The 27,122-nt window shown below is 40.7% G+C and overlaps 2 protein-coding genes across 6 annotated transcripts in view; one reads left to right on the plus strand and one right to left on the minus strand.

Moving 5' to 3' along the window:
* Positions 1-13,803, plus strand: part of thap4 (THAP domain containing 4) — a 78,379-nt gene extending 64,576 nt beyond the window's left edge. For both annotated transcript variants that reach the window (XM_043701724.1, XM_043701726.1), the window contains 2 exons: positions 2,867-3,092; positions 13,718-13,803. In XM_043701724.1, coding sequence (XP_043557659.1) covers positions 2,867-2,983 — 117 coding nt within the window. In that variant the 3' untranslated portion in view covers positions 2,984-3,092; positions 13,718-13,803. The remainder of the gene's footprint in view (positions 1-2,866; positions 3,093-13,717) is intronic.
* boka (BCL2 family apoptosis regulator BOK a) overlaps positions 13,284-27,122 on the minus strand; it is a 71,186-nt gene continuing 57,347 nt past the window's right edge. For all 4 annotated transcript variants that reach the window (XM_043701728.1, XM_043701729.1, XM_043701730.1 and 1 more), the window contains 3 exons: positions 25,598-25,726; positions 16,592-16,755; positions 13,284-13,895 (listed from right to left, as the gene is read on the minus strand). In XM_043701728.1, the coding sequence (XP_043557663.1) occupies positions 13,770-13,895; positions 16,592-16,755; positions 25,598-25,726 (419 nt within the window). In that variant the 3' untranslated portion in view covers positions 13,284-13,769. The remainder of the gene's footprint in view (positions 13,896-16,591; positions 16,756-25,597; positions 25,727-27,122) is intronic.

Raw genomic sequence — 27,122 nt, forward strand, 5'->3', positions numbered from 1 at the left:
TTGATTCCAGCTGCAAGGAAACAATTATGAACTGTCAGCATACAACTCTCATCAGTTAAACCTCTAACATCTTATAAAACCCTTCATAAATGCCTCCTGATGCACACATACAAACAGACAAGATAGTGTTATGAAGTTGAAGGTGTGTACTGTATCTTTAAGAGAGAGTGAATGCTGTTCTGAGCTGAGAGATGACAAGCACCTCTGTATACGATTGAATGGCAGTCCCAGCGTGTACTGGAAAATTCAAAGTATTTAACATTTGGCTGTGAAATGGATATCTGAGTTTTGATGGCTGTTTTGACAACAATTTGAATTTAACCAATCAGTTTAAATTATGCCACAGGATACTAAAACCCATTTGAGTTTATTGTTTTGCCAACATTGAATCAATGAGACAATCCGATGTTGGTGAATATAAGAACACAGGCATTTTGAAAATTGGTCAGAGAGCAACTGCTGAAGAGAGAGAAACTGTCAGGAGAGTTAACTGCCATCTAGCATTGTGCTCTTAAAGAAATCAGAAAAAAACCCTCTCTCTCAAAGATACCTTTTCATGTAAAGCCTATTCACAGTGAAAAGAAAGGAAACGACCCAGTGGGATCAGCAGCAGGAAATTTGAAGACGGCGGGGAAGACAAAGACAGTGTAGTTTTGAGATTAAGTTAATGTAATTTTAATAAGTGTCTTACTGGAACTGCATATTTTTATAGAATTGGGGTCAGATAGTAAGCACTTAAGAGAAAGAGTTTTAACTTCGTCCACCCCAATCCAGCACTGGCACTTCCAAATCATGACTACAGTAATAAACAAAGTGATGTTTGACCAATCAGGTCAGCCGTGATCTTGTTGAACGATGGAATGGCTGTGATAGATTAAATCTCCTATTTCTTTTGATAGTGTGTGTTGCTGAGCAAAATTTTCAGCTTGAATGAGAAGCTTTTAGCTTTGTGGAGATAGTGCTGCTTGTTCAGCTGAACTCCATGCTGAGTGCATTGACTGAAAATTATTCCAGCACATGGCTACGCAATATATAATGTTAACCCTTTGTCGCAGTTTTTTTTTTAGATTACATTAGATTAGATTAGATTACATTACAGTGTGGAAACAGGCCCTTCGGCCCAACATGTCCACACCGACCCGCCGAAGCGCAACCACCCATACCCCTACATTTACCCCTTACCTAACACTACGGGCAATTTAGCATGGCCAATTCACCTGACCTGCACATCTTTGGACTGTGGGAGGAAACCGGAGCACCCGGAGGAAACCCACGCAGACACGGGGAGAATGTGCAAACTCCACACAGTCAGTCGCCTGAGGCGGGAATTGAACCCGGGTCTTAGGCGCTGTGAGGCAGCAGTGCTAACCACTGTGCCACCGTGCCGCCCACTAGGCTGAACAGGTAAAAGGCCTAAAATGTTTCACAACCACTGAAGGAATAGTCATTTAATCTTTTTTGTGATGGCATTGGTTGCGGGTGAAATGTTGTTCACGATCCTGGGAGAACTCTTGCCTCGCGTTACAGTGTTGTTGTGAAATATTTAATGCCCACCTGAATCACAGAAGCAGCCATTTGGGATCTTGGTTTAATAGAAACAGAGAGAGTAGGAGGAGGTCATTTGGCTCTTCCTGCCTGCTCCACCATTCAGTGGCTGATCAAGTCCGTACCCTGTTCCCACTTTCTCCTCATCCCCTTTGAGCCCTTTAGTCATAAGAATTATATCTGCATCTTTCTTCAAAGTCTTCAGTATATTTTTTCTGGGAATTCCACAGGCCCACCATCCTCTGGGTGAAGAGATTTCTCCTCATTGCAGTCCTAAAAAGCATGCTCTATCCTTATACCATGACTCCTGGTCCTGGTTAATAGGAATATCCTTCCTGCACCCATCCTTTCTAATTCTGTCAGAATTTTATAGGTTTCCATGAGATCCCTCTCAACTTCTAAACTCCAGTGAATATAGTCTTAACCGATCCAGTCTCCCCCCTAATGTCAGTCCTGCCATCCCGGTAATCAGCCTGGTAAACCATCTTTGGGGGGGTGGTGGTGGTGGTGGTCTGGGTGGTATTCTCTTCAGAGGGTCAGTGTGGACTCGATGGATCGAATGGCCTGCTTCCACACTGTAGGCAATTTTATGAGCTCTCACAGAGCCTTCTATGCATCCTCCTCCTCACAGCATACCCTCCTACTCAGCTTAACATTAAAACTAAATATTTAACTTTTTTTGTTTAGCCAAGCTAGACTATATATTCAAGTTACTGGAACAAGACTTGATGACATCAGCGGTCACTGAAGTCCTTACTAGCTGAACCCAAGTCTCACATTAGCTACATGGTTGCTGTGAACTGTATCATTGCTAGAGTCGAATGTTCGTTACTCTTTGTTTTCATCAAATACAGGTCATTCTCCTCTAACACTGTAGTTACGTTCTAGTGAAATCTCGCTTTGTAGAAAATCACTTAAAACAAATAATGGCGTCTATGGGAAAAGTGGGGTTAGGAGTAGACCAGCAAAAAAATCGCCCAAAAGTCTATTACAAAGTATAGCACAGTCTGAATGAAGATCGACATCATACTTATTAATGAAACAACAGTAAATTTAACACAGTACATTTAAAAAATATAAGAAAGCTGCTCTCTACATTACCTCTCACAGAAAGCTGCTGTATCGGCAGCTGACATTGCAGAACAAAGCATGTGAACCGATCTCCGCTATTGCGAACAGAGGTGAACATTCTTGAAAATACTGTTCTCTAATTCTTCAGAGAAGTTATAGCCAAATTGTGCTACTGGATAACGCGTAATCCAAGATTTATCTGTATCATTCTTGGAGACAACATTTCCTTGATTTGTTTCTTTACTTTCAGATTGCACGGATATTCAGACTCACAGAAGAAGGGAACTTGGAGCAAATAGTTTCTATGGCAACTGATCAACAGCCTCTATTGCAGCATCTTCACATAACCTACACACGGAGTTCATAAAAGTCCATTCACATACAAATTTTCACTCCAGTCTGTAGATGCATTGACTGTTCAATATACTCGCCGTTTATACTCCAGCCTCCTTGTGATAAACCTGAAGACTTTATAGGTTGGAGCTTTTAATTTTCAATTTTGATAGTTTATTTACAAAAAATGCACTATTCTAATTTGAATCATTGTTACTGGGTGCTTTGGAGGTTTATTGATGCTTCCATGCAATTGATTTTGTAGGATGTCAGGGTAACCGGGGAAACTTTCTGAAATGCTATTTTGCTCTGCCCCCTAGTTGAACAAGATTCATGTTTGTTTTGTTCAGTCACTAAAAACGAAATTGTAAATAAGTAACTCAGGAATACCTACCAGATATCATCCTCCACTAAATTACATTGGGCCTGAAGATCTCCTGATTTTTAAAAACTGGATCTTGGATCTGTCATCTTGTTTCAGGCAGTATCGCCAACTCAGCACAGCTGGTCAGGCAGCATCCAAGGAGCAGGAGAACTGATGTTTTGAGCTTAAGCTCTTCATCAGGAATGTGGGAGGCCCAAGGGAGCTGAGTGAGAAATGGGAGGGGCATGGGGCAGGGGGGAAGGTAGCTGGGAATGCGACAGGTAGATGAAGGTGGGGGGTGATGGTGATAGGTCAGAGTGGAGGGTGGAGCAGATAGGTGGGAAGGAAGATGGACAGGTGGGACAGTTCAAGAGGGCAGTACCAAGTTGGAGGGATGGATCTGGGATAAGGTGGGGGGAGGGAGATGAGGAAACTGGTGAAATTGTCATTGATCCTGTATGATTGGAGGCTCCCAAGGCAGAAGAAGTGGTGTTCTTCCACCAGGTGTTGGGTGGCTCAAATTTGGCAGTGGAGAATGTCAAGGACTTGCAGTCCTTCGCAGAGTGGGAGGAGGAGTTGACGTGTTCGGTCACAGGGCAGAGGGGTTGTTTAATATGTTGGTCCCAGAGTTTCACTAGTTCCTTCATCTCCCCTCCCCCTACCTTTATCATAGATCCAACCCTCCAACTCGGCACTGCCCTCTTGAACTGTCCTACCTGTCCACTTTCTGTCCCACCTATCTGCTCCACCCTCCACTCCAACTTATCACCATCACAACACCCTACCTTTATCTACCCATCACATTCCCAGCTACCTTTCCCCAAGCCCCACCCCTTCTGATCTTTTGGGGCCCACTCATGTTTGTGATGAAGAGCTTATGCTCGAAACGTTGATTTTCCTGCTCCTCGGATGCTGCCTGACCGGCTGTGCTTTTCCAGCATCACATGTTTTGACTCTGATCTCCAGTAGCTACAGTTCTCCTGGCATCTCCAACTGAAGGAGCAGTGAGTAATCCTGTCCTGGAACTCACTACTGCAGTCAGCTCCTCAGAAGTGTGTGACTGGAATTGATTAGCCTTGAAAGGGACTAACTGATTCCTCCCAGAAAAGCATATGCTGAAAATACCCCAGAGTTTTCACCACTTTGTCCTCTGTTACCTAAGCTTTTAAAAATATTTTCATGAAAGTCTACTGAGAGTTGCATCTTTGAGAAACTCACCAAACTGATGTGTCAACTGTTGTAGAACTTGACAATTAATAATGAGGACTAATGACCTCTTTGACATGCTAGTAATTTTTTGTTATTTGTTAATGGAATAGGTTTGGTGCTGCCAAGCTGTATTTAATGCTTAGTTGTGTGTTGGGCCTTCCTTAAGAACAGATGCAACCCTTGGGAGGGAGTTCCAAGTTATGGATTTGGTAATGCGGGCTTAGTTGTGGTTTTATATATATTTATGTACTCTATCAATAGTGTGATTGTAGGCTTATGATTCCAGAGCTACAGCATGTCAGCATTAAACTGTGAACCTTTAGCAAAATAGAAAGTTTCTCCATCGCCTCTGTAGATAAATGTCCTTTGAAGTTTTGCTTTTCTTTTCTGAATGCAATAACGTTTAGTGGGATAATCCTGCAGTGACCAACCTGATTGGAGTAATGTGTGGACCACCAAATAGCGTTAATAGTCCAGTGCTGACCTCTTGGGAAACCCTATAGTGGATGATGAAGAAACTATTGAAATCAGAGCACACGCAATCAAAGTGATAAGATGCTTTAGAAACCTAGATTTCTCGCTATACCAATCATTAGAAGCTGTGTATAAGAAATAATCAGAAAAGCTCGTGCAGTGTTTCCCCCATCATAAAGGAAATGGAATTCAAATGAGCATTTCACATGTGCACAGCCTGCTTAGGTCCATTTGGAGTTCAGACTATGTTCAGTACATTTTTGGGGGACTGAACTTCATGTCTTCTCTCAAAATGTCATGAGTATTTGGAGTTCTCTACCTCAGAGATCTCTGGATATTTAGTTTGGTTAAAGACCGAGATTGATAGAATTTTGGATACTGAGGAATTCATGGATATGGGGACAATGAGAAGGTACCATGGGGGAAAACGGTCCCTCCTGAGTGGAGAGCAGGCAGAATATGGGAGATGGAGATGAGCATTTGTTCCCTGAGTGGTGCTGAAATAGACAGAAGTAAGTACTGCAGATGCTGGAGATCAGAGTCAAGATTAGAGTGTTGCTGGCAAAGCACAGCAGGTCAGGCAGCATCCGAGGAGCAGGAATATCGGCATTTTGGGCAAAAGCCCTTCAGCAGAGCCCTCCTTTTGCCGCTCCTCGGATGCTGCCTAACCTGCTGTGCTTTTTCAGCACCACTCAGGGAACAAATGCTCATCTCCATCTCCCATTTCTTTTGTTCATGCATTTTGCTGTTTTTCTTGTTAATTTGGAATAGCAATATCATGATAGGAGCTACAGTATCAACTGTCATAACCAGCTCATGATGGATAAATGTTTTACAGAGACAAGTATGGAAAGTTGGAATGTAACAAAAACTAGCCAAACTTTGTATGACTGTTTGGGTGGCATGATTAAAGGGAAATCATTTTTTATGTCACGAGAGAGCAGGCAAAAGTGGACTGTTGACAATTAAAAGACTAATCTGTAGCATTTTTAAAGTTGGATTATTTCTTCAAGAAATACTATACGAGTAGGTGGAGCTAATGATTAATTAGGGTTTCAATTGTACATCCTGTTAAAACCGATCAGGGTAAGGAAAATTATAGAATTGATGTAAATTGTTTACTTATCCCATTATGTAAAATTAACTTAAGGTGTGACTTGGTCACTGATTTGCTTGTTTTGGGAGTCATAGCAAAGTTACCCATTAAAGATGTTGATTGTCTATTAGGAAATGACTTGCCTATAAATTAAGATTTGCCAATGCCTATGGTTTTTGAAGAGCATGGTGAAGATGTTAAAACTGACATTAAAAATTCCTGTCTTTCAATAATCCGACTACAAAAATTATTGTTTCATGTAAAAATATGGATATGGGAGGTGATGGCTGAGTGGTATTATTGCTGAATTGTTAAACCAGAGACATGAGGACACAGGTTTGAATCCCTACATGGCAGATGGTGGAATTTGAGTTCAATAAAGATTCCAAAGCTCAAACTGTCAATGTTTAAAGGTTATTTACTGAAAGCAAGAGATTAGTGACAGTTGAAGAATTAGAACTTTCGAACTAAGAGTTACTGTTCAAAAATCAGCGACCACCCCTTTATACTGAGATGAGGCAAAAGAATTCTCTGGAGATCACTAGTCTTTGGAACCCTCTGTGAAGAGGTGAAGCAGAGCCTTTGAATTTTTTTAAGGAAGAGGTGGATATATTCTTGATAAGGGTGTTAAAAGGTGTTGGGGTAGATGAGAATGTAGATTTGACATTACAGTCAGATCAGCCACAATCTGTGCTTCATTTAGTAAGGCAGTAAATAAATGTTTATAAAGTTATATTTTGATATATAAAAATATTTTTCATTTTTGTTTATCTGAAGGTTGGACTTTTTAAGACAACTATGCTTTAAACTGCCTCTGTTAATTCAAAGTAAAATGGATTAGCTTTGTTAGAGGGATGTGACCTCTTAGAGAAAATTCAACATTAATGGGCTTCAGGTTTCTTATGGAAGAGCTTTCCTACCAAGTGAAGACAGGTTGCCAGCTATTGGGAGGTAAAAAGAGACCTTCCATATTAAATAGGGCCAGGTTGAAAATTATGGCCTTCCCTGCTCAAGACATTCAACCTCAAAATCCTCCCAAAACTTCTTTCTGTACTTTAATTGCCTGACCAGTCTTCCTCAGGTGATGGCCAATCTTGAGACAATCCAAAATAAAAACTGAAAGAACTGTGCATACTATAAATAAGAAACAAAAACAGTAGTTGCTGGGAAAGCTCAGCAGGTCTGGCAGCATCTGTGAAGAGAAATCAAAAGTTAATGTTTCGGGTCTGGTGACCCTTTCTCAGAATTGGGAGACAATCCTTCACCTTTTACTTTGAGTGCCAGCTCCTGGGCTTGAAAGACAGAGTCATTTGATTAATACTTTTTATTAATAAAGTCAATACAAAACCGAATAATGCAGTACTTATTGCATTGGCAGTAGTGTGTAGTCAAGTTAAAAAAATCGTTGAGGGTTTAGAAATGCAAACTATTTATAATTCCTAAGATTATTGGTACATTCCATCATTATATAATATGATACATGTGGTTTAAGGTAGAGTTAGTAGACAAGAAGCAAGAAATGCTATAAGTCCAGTACGTTGGATGGATCCTGAAGAAGGGCTTATGCCCGAGACGTCGATTCTCCTTCTCCTTTGATGCTGCCTGACCTGCTGTGCTTTTCCAGCAACACATTTATAAGTTCTGATCTCCAGCATCTGCAGTCCTCACTTTCTCCCTCCTGGATCAGTTTTGGTCCAGTGTGTGCAGGAGAGTTTCCTGACACAGTATGTTGAAGGACTGACAAGGGGGGAGGCCCCACTGGATCTGGTGCTTGGTAATGAACCAGGCCAGTTGTTTGATTTAGTGGCAGGTGAGCACTTTAGAGAGAGTGACCATAGTACGGTTACGTTTACTTTAACAATGGAAAGGAATAGGTACATGCCACAGGGCAAGAGTTGTAGATGGGAGGGGGGCAATTATAAGCGATTAGGCAAGGCTAAAGATGCATAGAATAAGGTATCAAAATGCAGAGGGTGGGGACAATCGAAATGTGGAGCTGGTTTAAGGAAGATCTATTGCATGTCCTTGATCGTTATGTCCCTGTCAGGCAGGGAGGAAGTGATAAAGTAAGGAAACCATGGTTTTACTAAAGAAATTGCATCTCTTGTTAAGTGGAAGAAGGAGGCTTATATGACATTGAGGCAAGATGGTTCAGATGAGGCGATGGGGAGTTGCAGTTTAGTGAGGAAGAATTGAAAGAGAGAGTTAAGCAGAGCAAGGAGAGGACATGAGTAGGTAGAATAAAGGAGAATCTTCAAGCTTTCTATAGTTATGTGAGGAATAAAAGGATGACCATCGTAGGAATAGGGCTAGTCAAAAACAGAAGTGGGAAGTTGTGTGTGGACCCTATGGAGATCGGAGAGGTGCTAAATGAATGTTTCTCATCTGTTCTCACTCAGGAAAAGGAGAATATTGTAGAGGAAGAAGAATGAGATACGGGATATTAGACTAGAAAGGATCGAGGTTAGTTACGAACAGGTGTTATCAATTGTAGGAGTAAGAGTAGACAAGTCCCCTGGGCCAAATGGGATTTATCCGAGGATTCTCTGGGAAGCTAGGGAGGAGATGTTGGAGCCTATGGCCTTGATCTTTGAGTCGTCATTGTCTATGGGTTTAGTACCAGAGGACTGGAGGATTGCAAATGTGCCCTTGTTCAAGAAGGGCAATAGAGATGACCCAGGTAATTATAGACAAGTGACCCTTACGTCTGTTGTAGGAAAAGTTTTTTGGAAAGGATTATAAGAGGTAGGATTTATAATCATCCAGCAAACAACAATTTGATTGGAGATAGTCAACATGGTTTCATCAAGGGCAAGTCATGTCTCACAAACCTGATTTTTTTGAGAAGGTGACCAAGTATGTGGATGAGTGTAGGGCAGTTGATGTGGTGTACGTGGACTTCAGTAAAGCTTTTGATAAGGTTCCACATGGACTGTTGGAGAAAATGCAGAGGCATGGGATTGAGGGTGATTTAGCAGTTAGGATTAAAAACTGGCTTTCTGTAAGAAGGCAGCAAGTGGTGGTTGATGGAAGATATTCAGCTTGGAGTCCGGTTTCGAGTGGTGTGCCACAAGGATCTGTTTTGGGACCACTGCTGTTTGTCATTTTTATGAATGACTTGGATGCAGGCATAGGTGGATGGGTTAGTAAGTTTGCAGATGATACCAAAGTTGGTGGAGTGGTGAACAGTGTGGAAGAATGTTGCAGGTTGCAGGGGGGGGTGGGTCTTAGATTATCTGCAGAATTGGGCTGAGAGGTGGCAAATGGAGTTCAATGCAGATAAACGTGAGATGATTCACTTTGGGAAGAATAACAGGAAGGCAGAATACTCCGTCAATAGAAAGATTTGTGATCGTGTGGATGTGCAGAGGGATCTAGGTGTGCATGCACATAGATCCCTGAAGGTTGCCACCCAGGTTGATAGTGCTGTTAAGAAGGCATACGGTGTGTTAGGTTTCATTCGTAGAGGGATTGAGTTCCGGAGTCATATTGTCATGCTGCAACTATACAAAATGCAGGTGCATGCTCACTTGGAATATTGTGTATCATTCTGGTCAACCCATTACAGGAAGGATAGGGAAGCACTGGAAAAGGTGCAGAGAAGATTTGCCTGGTCTGGAGGGAAGGTCTTATGAGGAAAGGCTGAGAGACTTGAGTCTGTTCTCATTAGAGAGAATAAGGCAAAGAGGGGATTTGATAGAGACATACAAGTTGATCAGAGGATTAGATAGGATAGACAGTGATAGAGTCTTCTTCCTCGGATGATGACATCAGCTTAAATGAGTGGCATAGCTACACATTTGAGGGGTGATAGATTTAAGACAGGTGTCTGAGGAAGGTTCTTTACTCAGAGTGGTAAGGGCGTGGAATGCCCTGCCTGCCAATGTAGCTAACTCAGCCACATTAGGGACATTCAAACAGTCCTTGGATAAGCATATGGATGATGATGGGATAGTGTAGGATGATAGGCTTAGATGAGTTCTCAGGTTGGCGCAACATTGAGGGCTGAAGGGCCTGTTCTGCGTTCTCAGAATGTTGGCACTATATGTAATGAGTATAGAAGGTCACCTGGGGTGTTTCACAAAGTGCACCGTTGGGTTTATTGGCACTTCAAATGCTTGAACTGTCAAACTGGTTCTGAAAGTCTGTACTGTCATCTTTCAAATCATTGCTGATGCTCAAACCTCACTCGATTAGATTAGATTACCTACACTGTGGAATCAGGCCCTTCGGCCCAACAAGGCCGCACCGACCCTCCGAAGAGAGACCCACCCAGACACATTTCCCTATGACTAAAGTACCTAACACTATGGACAATTTAGAATGGCCAATTCACCTGACCTGCACAACTTTGGACTGTGGGAGGAAACCGGAGCACCCGGAGGAAACCCACGCAGCCACTGGGAGAATGTGCAAACTCCACACAGTCAGTCATCCGAGGGTGGAATCGAACCTGGAACCCTGGTGCTGTGAGACAGCAGTGCCAAACACTGAGCCACCGTGCCGTCCAATTATCATCCTTTCTGAAACAATGTGGTATCTGGCTATCAAGTAACATTCTTTTAATGCTTCTTTCCTGCAATTTCACAGGTTTTTCTGAGTTGGATTTGAGCCAGTTAATCCAAAAATTAGCATTATCAATATTCTAATTTACTAATCCATCACTCTGGCTTTAGTGTTGCCTTAACTTCAAACAGAAGTATTTTGCATTTAGCGCACTTGCAACTAGTTATGAGTTGAAATCAACAACCTGGGTCAAAGGACTACCTATACTCCTTCCAAAAGCCTTGCTGATTATCTGGTTGTGTGTGGAATATGTTCTTAAAACCATTTAAACTCGTGAATTAATTCTATCTTTATTAAGTTCAATTTTTTTTTTAATTTGTTGATGGGATATTGATATTGCTGGCAAGGTCAACATTTATTGTCTATTTGTACCATCAGCTTGATATGATTATTTGGATGTAAAATTCCTACTTATAAATAAACTTGACTATTATTTTAAAGGTGAACACAATACTGACTTCTGCAATTAACAAAAGAAAAAATACATGATCTGCAGAAGGGTCACTGGACCCAAAAATGTTAATTCTGCTTTTTCTGCACAGATAATGCCGGATCTGCTGAGTTTTTCCAGCAATTTGTTTTTGTTGTTGACGTAACAGAATATACATCTTGTCCTTCAAGTGTAAAGACCACTTTAAGGCCTAATTAATGCGACACACTTGTACATAAAATTAGAGTGGCAAAGATATTCACTACGTGGCTCTCAAAGTGAGAGCGGGTTATACGTCAGGTTCCAGTATGTTTACTAATTACTATCTTGGTGGGGTAGCCTCCAAACTCCTGCTGCTGAATTGACTTGAGGTCAGTACACCTTCATCTGTCTATTTTAGGTTGTGGTTAACTGAGAGGTGCCATACATCTGCTCTGGTGCCTCTGATTCACCTGCTATTCTCCTCACATTTTCCATTGCAAATTCATTGTAACATCTTTTGAATAAGCTAAACCACTAAACTGGAAGCACCTCAGGGAAAGATACAAAATTACTCAATTAAGTAATAGTGGCAAAAAGATAGTAATGGTTTGGAATGTTTTAAAATTATCTTTCATTCATTTTTACTTTTTTCTTCTGTGCCTCGTGTTGGAATTGTTAAAAATGGAGATGTTATTTCATCAACTCGTTACTGTCTTATTGAAGAATGCCCTCTGCACCAGGGCATCCAATTCAGGCTTCCAGCTTCACCTCTGATAGAAAATAACAACATCGTAAAAATGCGAAGCGATCCCACACAGTAGACATCTTTCCATGATCCTGAGGAAAATGCTGACTTTGAACAGGCACTGTGAATACAAAGTTGAAAGAGCTGGAATACATCCCAAACCATAAAGTTATATTCTTATTCAACAGTATTATTTGTCTCCATATCAGTTATAATCATTTTGTTTTGTATAGGTCAAACTTATTCACCTGATGACTTCTCTCACAACTAGTAAAGTCAGCCATGGATTCCTGAGGACAAGGAGTTCCCTGCTAATTCAGAATGACAGGAGTTAAAGTTTGAGAAAGTTATAGTTATTTAACTGAAATGCACCTAATACTGTGGCTTCAGATAAATGAGACTGGTGAGCAGCAGACATCAGGCAGGTAACCTCAGGCAGTTTGGTCAGTGCAAAATAGAATTGCAGATGTCTGTGTTGCTGGCAGTGACTCTATGGAGTCCTTAAATAGGAAGGGAAAGGGGGCTGCAGAGACTGGGTCCTAACCATAGATCTGCAGTAGAGATAGGAGGAGTACTCTAGCCCCACCCACATTTATGTCAAAAGTATTTTTAAGAACCTAATTGTTTTGTGGCAGGACTGCAGAGATTCCTTTTAAAGGATCTATGGTTAAGTTATATGTAGATCTGTTTTTCTGATTGCACTAACTGTTTAAGAGCAATCTATCTTGCAATGTTCACCTCCATCAGGCATTCGGCCTGCTATTTACATTTTAAAAAAAAGCCTAATACATTTCTGAGCAGCTGCTCTAGATGCCTTTTTCCATTCTACATCGACATGGCACATAGTCTAAAATGAATGCAAACTTCCTGTTACCATTTTGGAGGTGTAGAAACCTGGTTCATGCCTGAAAATGGGCACAGTGATATTACATTTTTGGGTTAAAAATCACATAACACCAGGTTATAGTCCAACAGGTTTAATTGGAATCATTAGCTTTCGGAGCTAGTGCTTCCAATTAAGCCTGTTGGACTATAACCTGGTGTTATGTGATTTTTAACTTTGTACACCCCAGTCCAACACCGGGATCTCCAAATTATGACTACATATTTGGGCTATGGTTTGCATGGAATGATGAGGTCATTGGGCCAAGTCACATCTGTATTTGACCTTGAAGAGATGCCAAGGAAATAAAAACATCATTTTTGAATTGCATTAAGATCCCATTCAATTAAATCATGGAGACAGACAATATACTGAAGGTTGATCCTGGAAAAATGACTCCCACCATAGTGATTAGCCTGGACAGGATTTTATATAAATGGAATAAACAGTCATTGTAACAAACCTAAAATAATTCCTAATTTTGCTAAGCTATGCAAAACCTTAAACTAAATCCAAAACAGAGCAGCAGAATCTGAGATCATTAGCATCTTCCAAAAAAAAATCAACTGGTTGTAAATGCTTGGATTATTCTTCATTCTTAGAATTTAATTTTTTTTGGTTTTCATCTTAACAGAGAAATTCATCTGGTGCGGCTAGTTTGCAGAATCAAAGATGGAGCTATTAGAACGACAGCTTAAAAAGAAATAATACTATACATTCACAGCTGTTCATTCTTGATTCTTCAAAGTAGCTGCCCTGTAGAAAGAAATGTTTCACTCGCAGACCAGCTGGGACTGCTGCTTTCAACAATTACCATCTGAAAGATCAACTTTTACACATTTAGAAATCAAAGCCTTTTGTAAAGCGTCAGTAGAATTCTGATGTCATAGTTTCCACTGCCTGTTTCATTTACATGTTCCCTGTTCAGCCAATGACTCTGAAAGGATTCACATTCCAATCTGCCAAGTGTTGAATTTGCTTCCAATTGCTTCTGTTAATTCAGGCGTGTTGTTATTTAGGTGTTACGTTTGAAAAGGGCAGCAAACGGTGGCCACATTGTCCCAGTTCGGATCATCGCTCCCGCAGAAAGAAAAAGAAGATTGCTTTGAGGAAATGTCCACAGGTGCAGAGGAAGGAGACAAGCCAATGATCCCGAATGCTGGGATCATTGTTAACCACGGACTTTGTTATGTCAGCCTAGAATCAGAACAGATGAGAATTATTGAACACCACCTGACTGGAGACTCAAGCTGCTGAATTCTATTTGGAATTATTTTATTGCCGTCATGTTACTCAGGTTAGAAATAAAATAAACCATTGTGCTTAAGCATCAGTTGACATCTGCTGTTAAATGACATAAAATAAATGTGAGCTGAGTACAAGGATTGGACAGGTTTACACATGTACTGAGCTGTACACCACAGCTCTGTTAATGCTAAACAGCAACTTACAATTCTTAATAAAGTGAAATGCCCCCAGAATTATTTGAGAAGTACCGCCACCCATAATTTGTGACAAAAGTGATAAGAAACTTGGAAAAGTGCTAGGTTTTAAGCAATGTTTTAAATCAGGAGAGAGAGGTGAGAGATTTAAGAATGGAATTCTAGTGATCGGGTCCCTGGCAGTTGAAGGTGTGGCTGCTATAGTGTAATGTTTAAAATTGGGGAAGCTCAAGAGATCAAAATGGGAGGAGCACAGAACTCTCGGAGCTGCAGAATATTGCAGCAAGATCGTGTAAGAGTTGAAAACAAGAGTGAGCGTTTTTAAATTGAAGCAATGCCAGACTAGAAGCTAGTGTGGGTCAGTGAGCACACTAACTGAACAAGACCTGGAGCTTGTTTAATTATGAACAGCAGAATTTTGAATCATCTCAAGTTTACAAAGGATGCAGGCTGAGGCTAGCCATGTCAGTTAGCTCAGTTGGATGGACAGCTGACTTGCAATTTAGAGGCAGGTAACAGCATGAGTTCCATCGCTGGACGAGCTGAGGTTAACATGAAGCATTCTTTTTCTCAGTCTCTTCCTCACCTGAGTCATGGTGGGACTGTTGTGACCTTTTTTACCTTTTACTCACCTCAGTCTGCAATTGGAGATCCCTTATTTTTGTAGCAACATTCCAATTTGTCTTTCTAATTACTTGCTGTACCTCTATATTAGCTTTGTGATTCATATACAAAGACACCCAGATCCCTCAGTGTTGCAGAAACTTAGACTCTCTCCATTTAAATCATCCTGTATTTTTCTTTTCTTACTATCAAAGTGTAGACCTCACATTTTCCCAAATTATATTCCATCTGCCAAAGCTTCCCCAATGCACTTAGCTTATCTATATTCCTTTGCAAGCTCTTTGTAGCCTCCTTTCAACTTGCGTTCTTATCTATGTTTGTGTCGTTAGCACATTTAGCTGCAGTATAGTCAGTCCCTTTATCCATCTCAACATAAATTGTAAATAATTGAGATGTTAGTACTAATCACTTTGGCGGCACTCGGCGAATTGCAGATTGCCAACTAGAAAATTAACCATTTATTTCAATTGGTCAGCCAATCCTATATTCATATAAATATATCATCCCCACCACCATGAGATCTAATCTGGATCAAAAGTAGCACTTTAATGCTGGCCTTTTGGAAATCCAAATATACTGCATCCACTGGTTCTCCTTTATCTACCCTACTTGCTACATTCTTAAAAACTCTATTAAATTTGTCAAACACCAAAACACATTGATTCCTCCTTAACAATAGCTTCTAGCAAGTTCCCAATGACAGATTATACTCTATCTGGTCCATAGTTTCCTGGCTCCTTTCTTGAAGAGAGGCATTTTATTTAGGGCTTTGCAATCTGCAGGGACTTTTCCAGAATCTAGGGAATTTTGGAAGATTTCAACCAATGCATCTACTAAACCCGCAGCCATTCCTTTTAGATATCCAGGGACTAGTCAGCCTTTAGTCCCACTGATTTCCCTAGATTTTGTTTTCACATGACAGTTTTAAATTAATCTCTAACTTTCCTCCTGCTGCTTTCCCAATGTTCTTGGGAATTTTTGTGTTTTTTTTACTATAAAGACAGATATAAAATACTTGTTCAAGGTTTCACTGATGTCTTTGTTTCTTGTTATTCCTTAATCTCAACATCTCTGGAACCAAGTTTCACTGTCACTACTCTTTATCTTTAGAAGCTATGAGTTTGTTTCAATATTCCTTGCTAGCTTTCTCTCGGAATGTCATTTTTTTTCTCTTTATCAATCCTTTAGTCATCCTCTGCTGGTTTCTAAGATTTTTACATCTTCAGGCCTAATCAGAACTGTACATCATTTCTTCCAATTGATACCATTGTTAACTTCCTTAGCTAAGATTTTTGATTTTAAGGAGGGGTTTAAGAGGGGAAGTGAGAGGCTGAGAGAGAAGGGAATTCCAGTGTTTTGGAATAAGACAAACAGAAGCTTGACTGCCAATGGTGAGGTGAAGGGAAGCAGACCCTTAGCAAAAGTTCTAGTAGGCATGGAGGAAGTAATGAAAATGGGACAGCTGAGGCAAAAGATGGATTAGAATATAAGGATTAGAATTTTTGAATTTTATAGCAACAAATTACTTTGGTTACATGTGGCCAGGAATTATTATAGAACCTGAATCCTTAACCAGTATAGGTACACTGAGAATTCAGGCAACTATTCAGAGTGAGAATCCTGCTTGATTTTTCCTTATTTAAATCTAGGGGCATTGAAGCAAATTTTAAGCTCCTAACGCTGCGCTAACAGCACCAACTGGTGATCAAATTGGGATCCTTCTCATCACATGAAAAGTAATTAGAAATGCATTTTCTTGGGTGAAAATCCTGATGCTTTTGTTGATGAGTTTAAATATTGAAAGCAATTGAAAAGAGCATCTCTTACCCATCCACCACGTCTCCTGAGCCACGTCACCAGTGTTTTCCGGACAAACTCCCCCAAGCAATCGACTATCGTGTGTACCATGGCAGGCTGTCCCTGTTTCACACAGTCAATGGCCAAACCTCCAGCTACAGCATAGAGGGCTACAACCTTCCCCCAGGTTATACCTAGACGACAGCAGAAGAACAGGACTGTTCAACATATGGAATCAAAGATACCAGAGCACTCAACATGCAGGATTGTAAACATACAGGATAATTCAATATATAGAACTAACATATGATTTTCTGGTGGACATCTGTACATGGTTTTCCTTCAGTGAGAATTAGAATTCTAGAATCATACAGGAGATCATTCTTCAAATATGGTCCTGACTTATCATCCAATTCAGTACTCTGTTCCTTCTTTCTCCCCATACCTTTCATTCCTTTAGCCCTAAGAACTATAACTAATTCTTTCTTGAAAACATTCAATGTTTCAGTCTCAACCACTTTCTACATCAGAGAATTCCACAGGCTCACCAGTCTTTGGGTGAAGAAATTTCTCATCTCAGTTCTTGCAGGACTATGGGAATAGCATGGGAATGTGGGACAGATTAGATTGTTCTACAGTAAAGGTCTTGATAGGCTGAATGGACTCCTGTAGCATAATTCTATGATGTAGCCATTGCAGGTGCAAGCCTGTTTTAACTTACCAGTTTGTTGCAGAGTTGATTTTAAATTGGAAGGAGCTATTTTAACATGAGCACTGAGATTATGGTACACCATTTGTACTGGTGAACATGCGTTGTGTTTTCATACCTCTGTTGTTTCAAAAAGCAGAAGAGTTTCACTGGGGTTAGATTGAAATCTTCGATCCAGCAAGACAGAGAGTGGGAGGGTGACATTGTTCCTCTGTGGGATATCTCTGTTGAGTGGGAATGTTCTAACTCACTGGAGGTGTAGATGGGAACCATGCCTGAGATTCCTGGCTAGGGCTGTGTGTAAACCTCCTCTCCACAGATTATTAACTTGTTCCCCCGACTGGGATGGGAAGTGAGAAAGCCAATAACTTTATTCAGTCAGGAAGTCAGTTAGTTACAGTTTGTATAAAGAACTGTTATTTGGGTCATGCACCCCAACCTGGCCGCCTTTTTAAATATTTTACACATTTATTTCTCATTTCTCTGCCTGTTTAGTCTCTTTACATGTTTTATTCCCTTCTTACCTGTCAAATGTACAATTTCTGATAGTTTCTTTCCTCTATCTTTTTTGCTTTCTTTTGAGCTATTATCTATACTACCCTTCCCATCTGAGCTATCCTTCCTCTTTCCCCAACTCACTCACTAGCTCAAAGTCTTTGTGACCACCCTCTTTACCCTTTCTCCTAGGGCACTGATTCTTGCCCATTGTCTGTCCCAATGGTACAGTTCCTTCCTGTCCCATGAAATGGAACCCCTCTTTCTAACATCAATCTTCAACCTAGTGTTCACCTCCATCAACAGCTCAGCTCCATAGCAAATATTAGTGAACTAGATAATGACTTCCCCTTACGATCCTTCAATTCAGCCCCTTGCTCCTCAGGCTCTCCAACACAGGCCACATGCATCTGATGGCTGATTCATAATATCCTTTCAATTCTTTGTTTAGTTTAGTGAGAATGTTGACAATGTTATCATACGGAGTCGTTTGAAGCACTTTTTAAGACCAGTAGACATCTCAAAATGCTTTATGGACAAGAAAGGTTTCTTTGAAGAGATGTCACCATTGTGAGGGAAGAAAAGTAGCAGCTAATTTGTGTACAGAAGAATACCATAAACAGTAATGTGAATGTCAGCAAATAATCTGCTTTTTTGTAATGCTGACCCCTAAAGGATAAACACTGGCCAGGACACCAGGGATAATTCTCCTGTTGTTCCCCCAAACAATTGCATGGGGTCATTTACATCCCCACTCAAACAGAAGGGCAGTTTAACATCTCGGCCGAAAGACGGAATCTCCAGAAGGACAGTGCTTCCTCAGTGCTTCACTTACTTTAGCCCGGGATTTCATGCTCACCCTAGAGGACTTGAACCAGGAACTTTTGTGATTCACATGTGAATGTGGTACCAGCAGAGCCAAGGCTGACACTAACAAGGAGGTCAATTATATGGATGTATTTAAGGGGAAGCACACTTCATAAACACAAGGGAGTATGGCAATGTGGAGAAAGTAACATGAGGTAGAGTGGGAGGAGGCTTGTGTGTAGCAGAAGCCCCATTTTAGACTAGATAGGTTAAATTGCCTGTTTCTGTGCTGTAAATATATAAAATTCTCTGAACTCAGATTCTGCAATGCAACTGCAGTGAGCTCAGCACAGGAATATGGAGCACAAAAGGATTTCAGAGACATGAGACAGTGTGAGAAGGTGCAGTTAAGTAGGTAGATCATTCAAGATTTTGCTGAACAGCAGAGCATTCTTGAACGGTCAAATAAATGGCCAGCTCCTAATTCTCATGGATGTATCCTGTAGATTTCTTCACATGATTTCACCTCCCCATGCTGCTGCTACTGGTCACCCAATATGTTTAACCTAATGGTGCCCCACCTACTTATACTAATTAGGATACAAGCAACCTCTGACTTATCTGACTGGCTGATTCTTGACTATTAGTCAAACAGCCTTTCCCATACCTTCAGATGTTTTATAACTCACAACTGAAAGCACACAGTGAAGTCAAAAAATACTGACACCAATACGTTGAAAAAGTCCTACAGACAGCATTTCAGATAATAACGATAGCCCATGTGTTCTCACTGTTTATATCCCAACTGCTTCCTACTGTTTAATGGTTAAAAGCATAAATTTCCACACCAACCACTGATCGATCTCCACCTCAGTTTGATCTATGCTACCGTTACCCACTCCACATAGACCAATTGAATCCAGTTCATTACATCCATCTTCTATTTTCTTCTCTCCTTCGGGTCTCTTACAATATTTGTCCATTGTCACTTCAATATGCGCCCTACTTTCTTTCTAATGTTTGACTGAACCTTAATTTTTATCTAAAGTTTGATTCCTTCACTTTTGAGCAAGAATAGATTCAGAGCATATATCACCATCCTCAACAATGGCAGGACATCAGGGCAAAAGACAAGGCTGAAGCATTAGCACCCATCTCCAGCCAGAAATGTTGAGCAGATGATCAATCACAGCCTCCTCCCAAGGTCCTAGCATCATTGTGACCAGTCTTCAACCAATTTGATTTACTCCACATGATATCAAGAAATGCCTTATGGCACTAGCCACTTCAACGGCAATGGGCCCTGACAACATCCCTGCAGTAAGTACTGAAGACTCGTGCTTTAGATCTAATTGTGCCCCTAGCCAAGATGTTCCTCCAGTACAATTACAACACTCTGGGTAAAACACTCACTGGTTATAGTCATATCTAGCACAAAGGTTGTGATTATTGGTGATCAATCATCTCGGTCCCAGGACATCAACACAGAAGCTCTTCAGCACATTTTGAGAAGATTTGTAGCTCAGGTTGAGGTTCTGGACGTTGGTTCGCTCGATGAGCTTGAGGATTCTGTTTCAGACGTTTCGTCACCATATTAGGTAACATCATCAGTGAGCCTCCGGATGAAGGGCTGGTGGTATGACCCACTTTTTATTTAAGTGTTTAGGTTTCCTTGGGTTGGTGTTGTCATTTCCTGTAGTGATGTCAATTCCTGCTCTTTTTCTCAGGGGGTGGTAAATGGAATCTAAGTCAATGTGCTTGTTGATAGCATTCTGGTTGGAGTGCCAGACTACTCAGACCTCTTAGCATCATAGTAGCCCACAAACCCACCAAGACACTAAAACAGCAGCTAATGAACTTGAAAGGCCTCATACAGTCAATAAGCAAAACTAATGTTATTTACAAAATACCTTGCAAGAACTGTAGCAAACACTACATTGGACAAATAGGCAGATAACTAGCCACCAGGATATATGAACATCAACTAGCCACAAAAAGACATGACCCACCCTCACTAGTATCTTTTCACACAGATGAGGAAGGACACCACTTCGACTGGGACAACACAACCATCCTAGAACAAGCCAAACAGAGACATGCACGAGAATTCTAGAAGCATGGCATTACAACCGGAACACTAACATACACATTGACTTAGATCCCATTTACCACTCCCTAGGAAAGAGAACTGGAAATGACATCAGCACAGGAAATGACATCATCAACCTAAGGAAACCTAAACACGTAAATAAAAAATGGGCCATACCACCAGTGCTTCATCCGGAGGCTCACTGATGACGTTGCCTAGTATGGTGATGAAACATCTGAAACTGAACCTTCCAGCTCAGTGAGCAAACCTACATCCAGAAGTTCCTCAGGCTAGTGTTCTAGACTCCATCATCTTCAGTTGCTTCAACCATGACCTTTGATAGAATACTCTTCACTTGCCTGGATGAATACAGCTTCAACAACATTCAAGGAGCTTAGCAGCATCCAGACCAAAAAAGTCTGCTTGATTCATCCACCAATGTATACACCATTGTATCACTTTTAACACAACAGTGGCAGCAGTGTGACTGCAGCAACTCACCAGTGCTCTTTCGACAGCAGCTTCCAAACCCATAATCTCTATCAAAATCTCTGTCAATATTTAAATGTTCCTATTAGAGAAGGAGCAAAGCTTAACCTTCTCTTGGGTAATACAGCAGGGCAAGTGAATGAAATGATAGTAGGGGAACATTTGGGTCTAGTGATTAATTTTATTAGTTTTAAAATAATTATGTAAAAGGATAAGCCTTCCATAAAAGATAAAGTTTTTAATTGGAGTAAGGCAAATTTTAATGGTATGAAACAGGAAGTTTCAAAAGTTGACTGGAGTAGACAATTCACAAGTAAAGGGACATGAGATAAGTGAGAGGATTTTAAAAGTGTGATTACGAGAGTTCAGAGTTATTATGTTCCTGTTAGAGTGAAAGGCAAGGCTGTTAGAATTAAGGAGCAATGGATGAATAAAGATATTGACGTTCTCATATATTAGGTACAGACAACCGGGTTCTAATGAATCTTTTGAATAGTATAAAGAGTGTAGGGGCATTCTTAAGAGGGAGATCAGGAAGGCAAAGAGAGGATACAAAATAGCTTTGGCAGATAAGGTTAAGGGAAATCCAAAGATATTCTACAGTACATTAAGAGCAAGAGAGCAACTAGAAAGTAGGATCAAAGTGGTCATCTTTGTGTTGAACCTCAGGAGATGGGAGAGAAAGTAAATGAATATTCTGCATTAGTTTTTACTGTGGAGAAAGAAATGGAGGCAAGAGAAACTGGAAATAAATTCTGCTGTTTTGAAAACAGTTCACATTATAGAAGAGGAAGCACAGGATGTCTTAGAAAATATAAAGGTGGTTAAATCTCTGTGACCTGATACAGTGTATCCCTGAAGGTTGTGGGAAGTTAGGGTGGAAATTGCAGGGCCCATTGGAGAAATATTCGTGTCATATATAATTATGGGTGAGGTTCCGGATGACTGGAGAGTGGCTAATGTTGTGCTTTTGTTTAAGAAGAGATGTAAGGAGAAACCTTATTTGGACAGGTAGAGATTAATTACGGATAGTCAGCATGGTTTTGTGTGAGGGAGGATGTGTCTCAAAAACTTGATTTGAGTTTTTTGAGGAAGTAACCAAGAAGATTTAGGAGAGCAGAGCGGTAGATATCGTTCCTTGGGCTTTGGTAAAGTCTTTGACAAAGTCGACTAATTAGTAAAGTTAGATTACATAGAATTCAGGGTGAGCTGGCAATTGATTACAAAATTGACTTAACAGCAGGAGAAAGTGGTGTCAGAGGATTGTTTTTCGGACTGGAGGCCTGTGACCAGCAGGGTTCTATAGGGATCAGTGCTGTGTACACTTCTGTTTGTCATTTATATAAAAGATTTAGATGAGAATGTAGAAGGCATGGTTAATAAGTTTGCAGCTTACATTAAAATTGGTGGTATAGTGAACAGTGAAGAATCTGAGATTGCAACGAGATCTTGATTAATTTAGTCAATGGGCGGAGGAGTGGTAGACTAGTTTAACTTGGATAAATGAGAGATATTGCATTTTAGTAAGAACAAACCAGGGCAGGATTTAGTCAGCTAAAAGTAGGGCTTTAGGTAATGTAGAATGGAGAGACCTGGAGGGTTCATATACATATTTCTTTGAAGTTTGCGTCAATGCAGCGTGTTTAAGGAGGTGGTTAGCATGCTCAGACCTTCGAGTGTAGGAGTTGGCATGTTGAGGTTGTACAAGATGTTGGTGAGCTTCTTCTGGAGTACTGTGTCCAATTCTGGTCTCCCTGTTATGGGAAGAATATTATTAATCTAGAGAAGGTTCAGAAAAGATTTACCAGGATGTTGCTGGGAATAGAGGGCTTGAGTTATAAGGAGATGCTTGAATAAGCTGGGAGTTTTTTCACTGGAGTGGAGGAGATTGACCTTGTCGAGGTTTATAAAATCATGAGTGGTATAGATAAGTTGAATGGCAGGTGTCTTTTCCCTCGGGTTGGAAATTTCCAGACTAGGGGGCAGAATTTTAAGGGAAAGATTTTTAAAAGACATGAGGGGCAACTTTTTGTCACACATGGAATAGTTCGTATATGGATTGAAGTGGTGGATCTGGATACAGTCACAACAGACATTTAAAAGACATTTAAAGAAGCACGTAAATAAGAAATGTTTGGAAGGATATGGCCACGCGCAGACTGGTGGGACTAGTTTAGTTTGAGATTGCGGTTGGCATGGACTGGTTGGACCGATGGGGTCTGTTTCTGTGCTGTATAACTCTATGACTTATTTAGAAGGACTAGGGCAGCAAATAAATGGGAACAACAGCACCTACAAGTGACACCCTAAATCACTCACCATCTTGATTTACAACTATATTCTCAGTCCTTCACTTCCACCAAATCAAAATCCTGGAACCCCTCCCAAATAGCACAGGGGGTGTATCTGCAGCATTGTAGTTGAAAAAAGTAGCTCATCTTCTCAAGAACAATTAGAGATCTGTAACAAATATTGCTGGGTTGCCAGTGAAGTCAGATTCCAAGAAAAATCTACAAGTTGCAATGCTTTTGCAAATCAATGACCTTTCAACGCCCTACCCATTATTGTTTGAAGAGCTAATTAAAGTACAAACTTCAGTGAAGTGTAGGGTCAATAAAGAAACTCTACTACTGAGCAATATTTGCCATTGTAACCCATTCCACTGACTCAAGTCCAGCTCAGCGACTAATGGCAAAGTGTTAAACTTTATTAATTGGGTGAGCAAGTACTCCTTACCGCGTGAGAACACAAGCAAATAAAAGAACATGAATAATCCATATTTTCTATCTAGTCAATCGAAAATAAACTCCTAAATAAACTCCTAAAAGCCAATTTCTGTTCAGTTTGACGAGGGCTCCAAATTCATTGGAAAGGTCATTACATAACCAGAGAACACTGTCGAAGGAGGAGGGACAGATGGCTGCAGAATGTAAGCAGATAACGCAACTGCTTTAATGAGTATGTAGGTGTTGGAAATTATTATGTAACATAGGAAGCGGAGGAAGCCAATCAACACACTGTGCATATTCTGTTGAATCATAACTGATCAGCATTTTAACCCTATCTACCCAGCCGTGATTCTATCATTCTCAAGATCTTATCAAAGATCTATCAATACCCACTTGACTCCCAGCACCAACTAGTTTTAGATTAGATTCCCTGCAGTATAAAAACAAGCCCTTCAGCACAACAAGTCCACACCGACCCTCTGAAGAGTAATCCACTCAGACCCATCCCCCTACATTTACCCCTGACTAATGCACCTAATGATGGGCAATTTAGTATGGTTAATTCTCCTGGCCACACATCTTGAGATTGTGGGAGGAAACCCACACAGACACAGGGAGAATGTGCAAACTCCACACAGACAGTCACCAGGAGGTGGGAATTGAACCCAGGTCCCTGTCACTGTGAGGCAGCATGCTAACCACTGTGCCACCCTAGAAAGTTTCAGATTTCCTCTCCCCTTTCTGTGGAATATGACAGAAACAGGCAAGTCTCTACAACGTTGGACTGGGAGCTCCCTCATTATTATGAAGGAGTAATTGGCAAGTCTGGATCTGAATTACAGGGAGTACTGACAGACAATGATACAGTAATTAAAGAAACCAGAGGTAGAAGTTAAAAACACTGATCAATTGGATACAACCAAAATAGTGTTTAGATTAGAGTGGTGCTGGAAAAGCACAACAGGTCAGGCAGCATCCGAGAAGCAAGAATATCAACGTTTCGGGCAAAAGTTTTCCTGCTCCTCGGATGCTGCCTGACCTGCTGTGCTTTTCCAGCACCACTCTAATCTAGACTCTGATTTCCAGCATCTGCAGTCCTCACTTTTGCCTACAACCAAAATAGTGCTGATGCTGGAAATTTGAAATAAAAAACAGAAAATGCTGGAGGAACTCAGCAGGCCTGGCAGCATCTGTGGAGAGATGAATTAAATGATCAGAAAGGCAGTGATAAATAACTTGAAAAATTTGAGGAACGTATATGCTACTTGCCAGCTGCCATTTGTGTTTGCGGCATAGCTGAAGCTGAAGTTCCTCATCTCAATTACCACAGTGGTGGGAGATGAGCCAAGCAGAGATGTTACCATTGCAGGAAAGGGAAGATAATGGAGCCACATGATTTACTTTCTAAAACACAGTTAAGTTATTAGTTGAGATCTAGAAGCAGATTGCTTGTTCAGGCTGCTCTGCAGGGAAAGAACCACAGGAACGAGAGCAGGGTGCAAGTATCGAAACCTACACAAAAACCCAGAATGACATCAATAGTCATGGAGTCACAGAGATGTACAGCATGGAAGAGCTGAAGCTGTGTGGATATTAACATTAGTCATGTATGTTTTATACATGGAGCAGACATTGTTCGGCAGTACAAGAGCAACAGGGACCAGCATCCCATTCCCACCAGTCGAACATACATACAGAGTAATATTTCCGAAATTTACCTGCAGAGAAAAGCTCAGTGGCGACAGCCAGGAATGCATCAGATACGATGCTTTCAGAACTGACTGAGATATTCAACTGTTTGGCAATGTTCCTGTAGACATTTGGTCTGATGTACTCCAACTCATCACCTTGAGAGAGAGAGAAAAAAAGAAATGTTGCTAGTTGGTACTTTTTGTTTTCTGAGTGAGAGCAATGATGGTGACAGCTCTATCTCTTCACAATTGATACATTCTCTATCAGCTGATGAAGGTTTATGACATTATGCATGGGAGTTCCATTCAATCCAGTCAAGGAGGAAGTGATATAATTTATTTTCTTGTGAGCTTTATTTATTCTTTCACGAGATGTGGGTTCTGCTGGCTGGGTCAGCATTTATTATCCATCCCTAGTTGCCCTTGAGATGGTGGGGGTGAGCTCCCTTCTACAATGGCGAGTGTTAATTTACCCATTCAGGATAAAAATATAGACGTGTAAAGCCTCATGTCTAGTAGCTCAGTTGGATGGTAATTGTCTCGTCAATATGAAACTATGAATTTAGATCTTACCTTTGACTGTCATTTCGAGCCTGTAGAATCATGCAACCTACAATGCCCAACCTTTGAAGTTTTCTATCTCGGAGAGCAGTGGAAGCTGAATTTGACAGATTTGTAATCTATAGGGGAGTTCAAAGGTTGTGGCAGGGAGGGCGAGAAATCAGGGTTAAGACCACAATCTGAGAATAGCAAAGAGGGCTTGAGGGCTAGCTGGTCTATTTCTGCTTTGATTTCTTACGTTTTTAATTGCTTTTGTATAAATTCTGAGGCCACATCAATATTAACTACATTAGGTAAATTTGAAGGGAAAAAAAAATCTCTAGGAAACAACAAACCTTTGTTTATATTTGCAGCAGATGTGGGTATGAAAAGATCATTCAACCCATCACATTTGATGCAGAAAACATAATAGCATTAGCTACACAGGATGATGTCATAAGGTCTCATCATGACCCCAGTCGTATGTCAGGGTTCTTCATGTTGACTGTACGGCCTTTACATAAGGGGAGTAGTTTGTACTGTATTAAAATTCAAGCATTATCTGACTGCAGAATTATGAACATAAACATCAGGTCATGCTATCCAAGAAACAACCACGACATCTCTATTTTACAGTGGCTCATGCTGGTCATGGACAGAACTCTGATGTAAAATTTAGACTGTCTATTTATACTGGATGCTCTGTTCACTGAGAGCTTCGTGGTCTGTTTGGTCTTCCTTGGTAAATGGGTAGCTGAGACATAATGATCTAGTGCTTATAAATGGACAACATACAAATCAAGATAACTTATCTTGGTAATGCTCAGAACACATCTTAAAACAAAGGTCATGGAGAGAGCAAGATTGCATAAAGTTTGAGCTGGGGATTCACTTGAGTTGTCCACTCATTTCCAACTAAATGTTCTGTGCTGGAAATAAGGAATCACTTTGAACAAATCAGGGAGTTAACTTCCCAATGCCATCTTCTTCCATAACGCCAGTCACATAAAAT

This window comes from Chiloscyllium plagiosum, chromosome 13 (assembly GCF_004010195.1).
Source record: "Chiloscyllium plagiosum isolate BGI_BamShark_2017 chromosome 13, ASM401019v2, whole genome shotgun sequence".
Lineage (NCBI taxonomy): Eukaryota > Metazoa > Chordata > Chondrichthyes > Orectolobiformes > Hemiscylliidae > Chiloscyllium > Chiloscyllium plagiosum.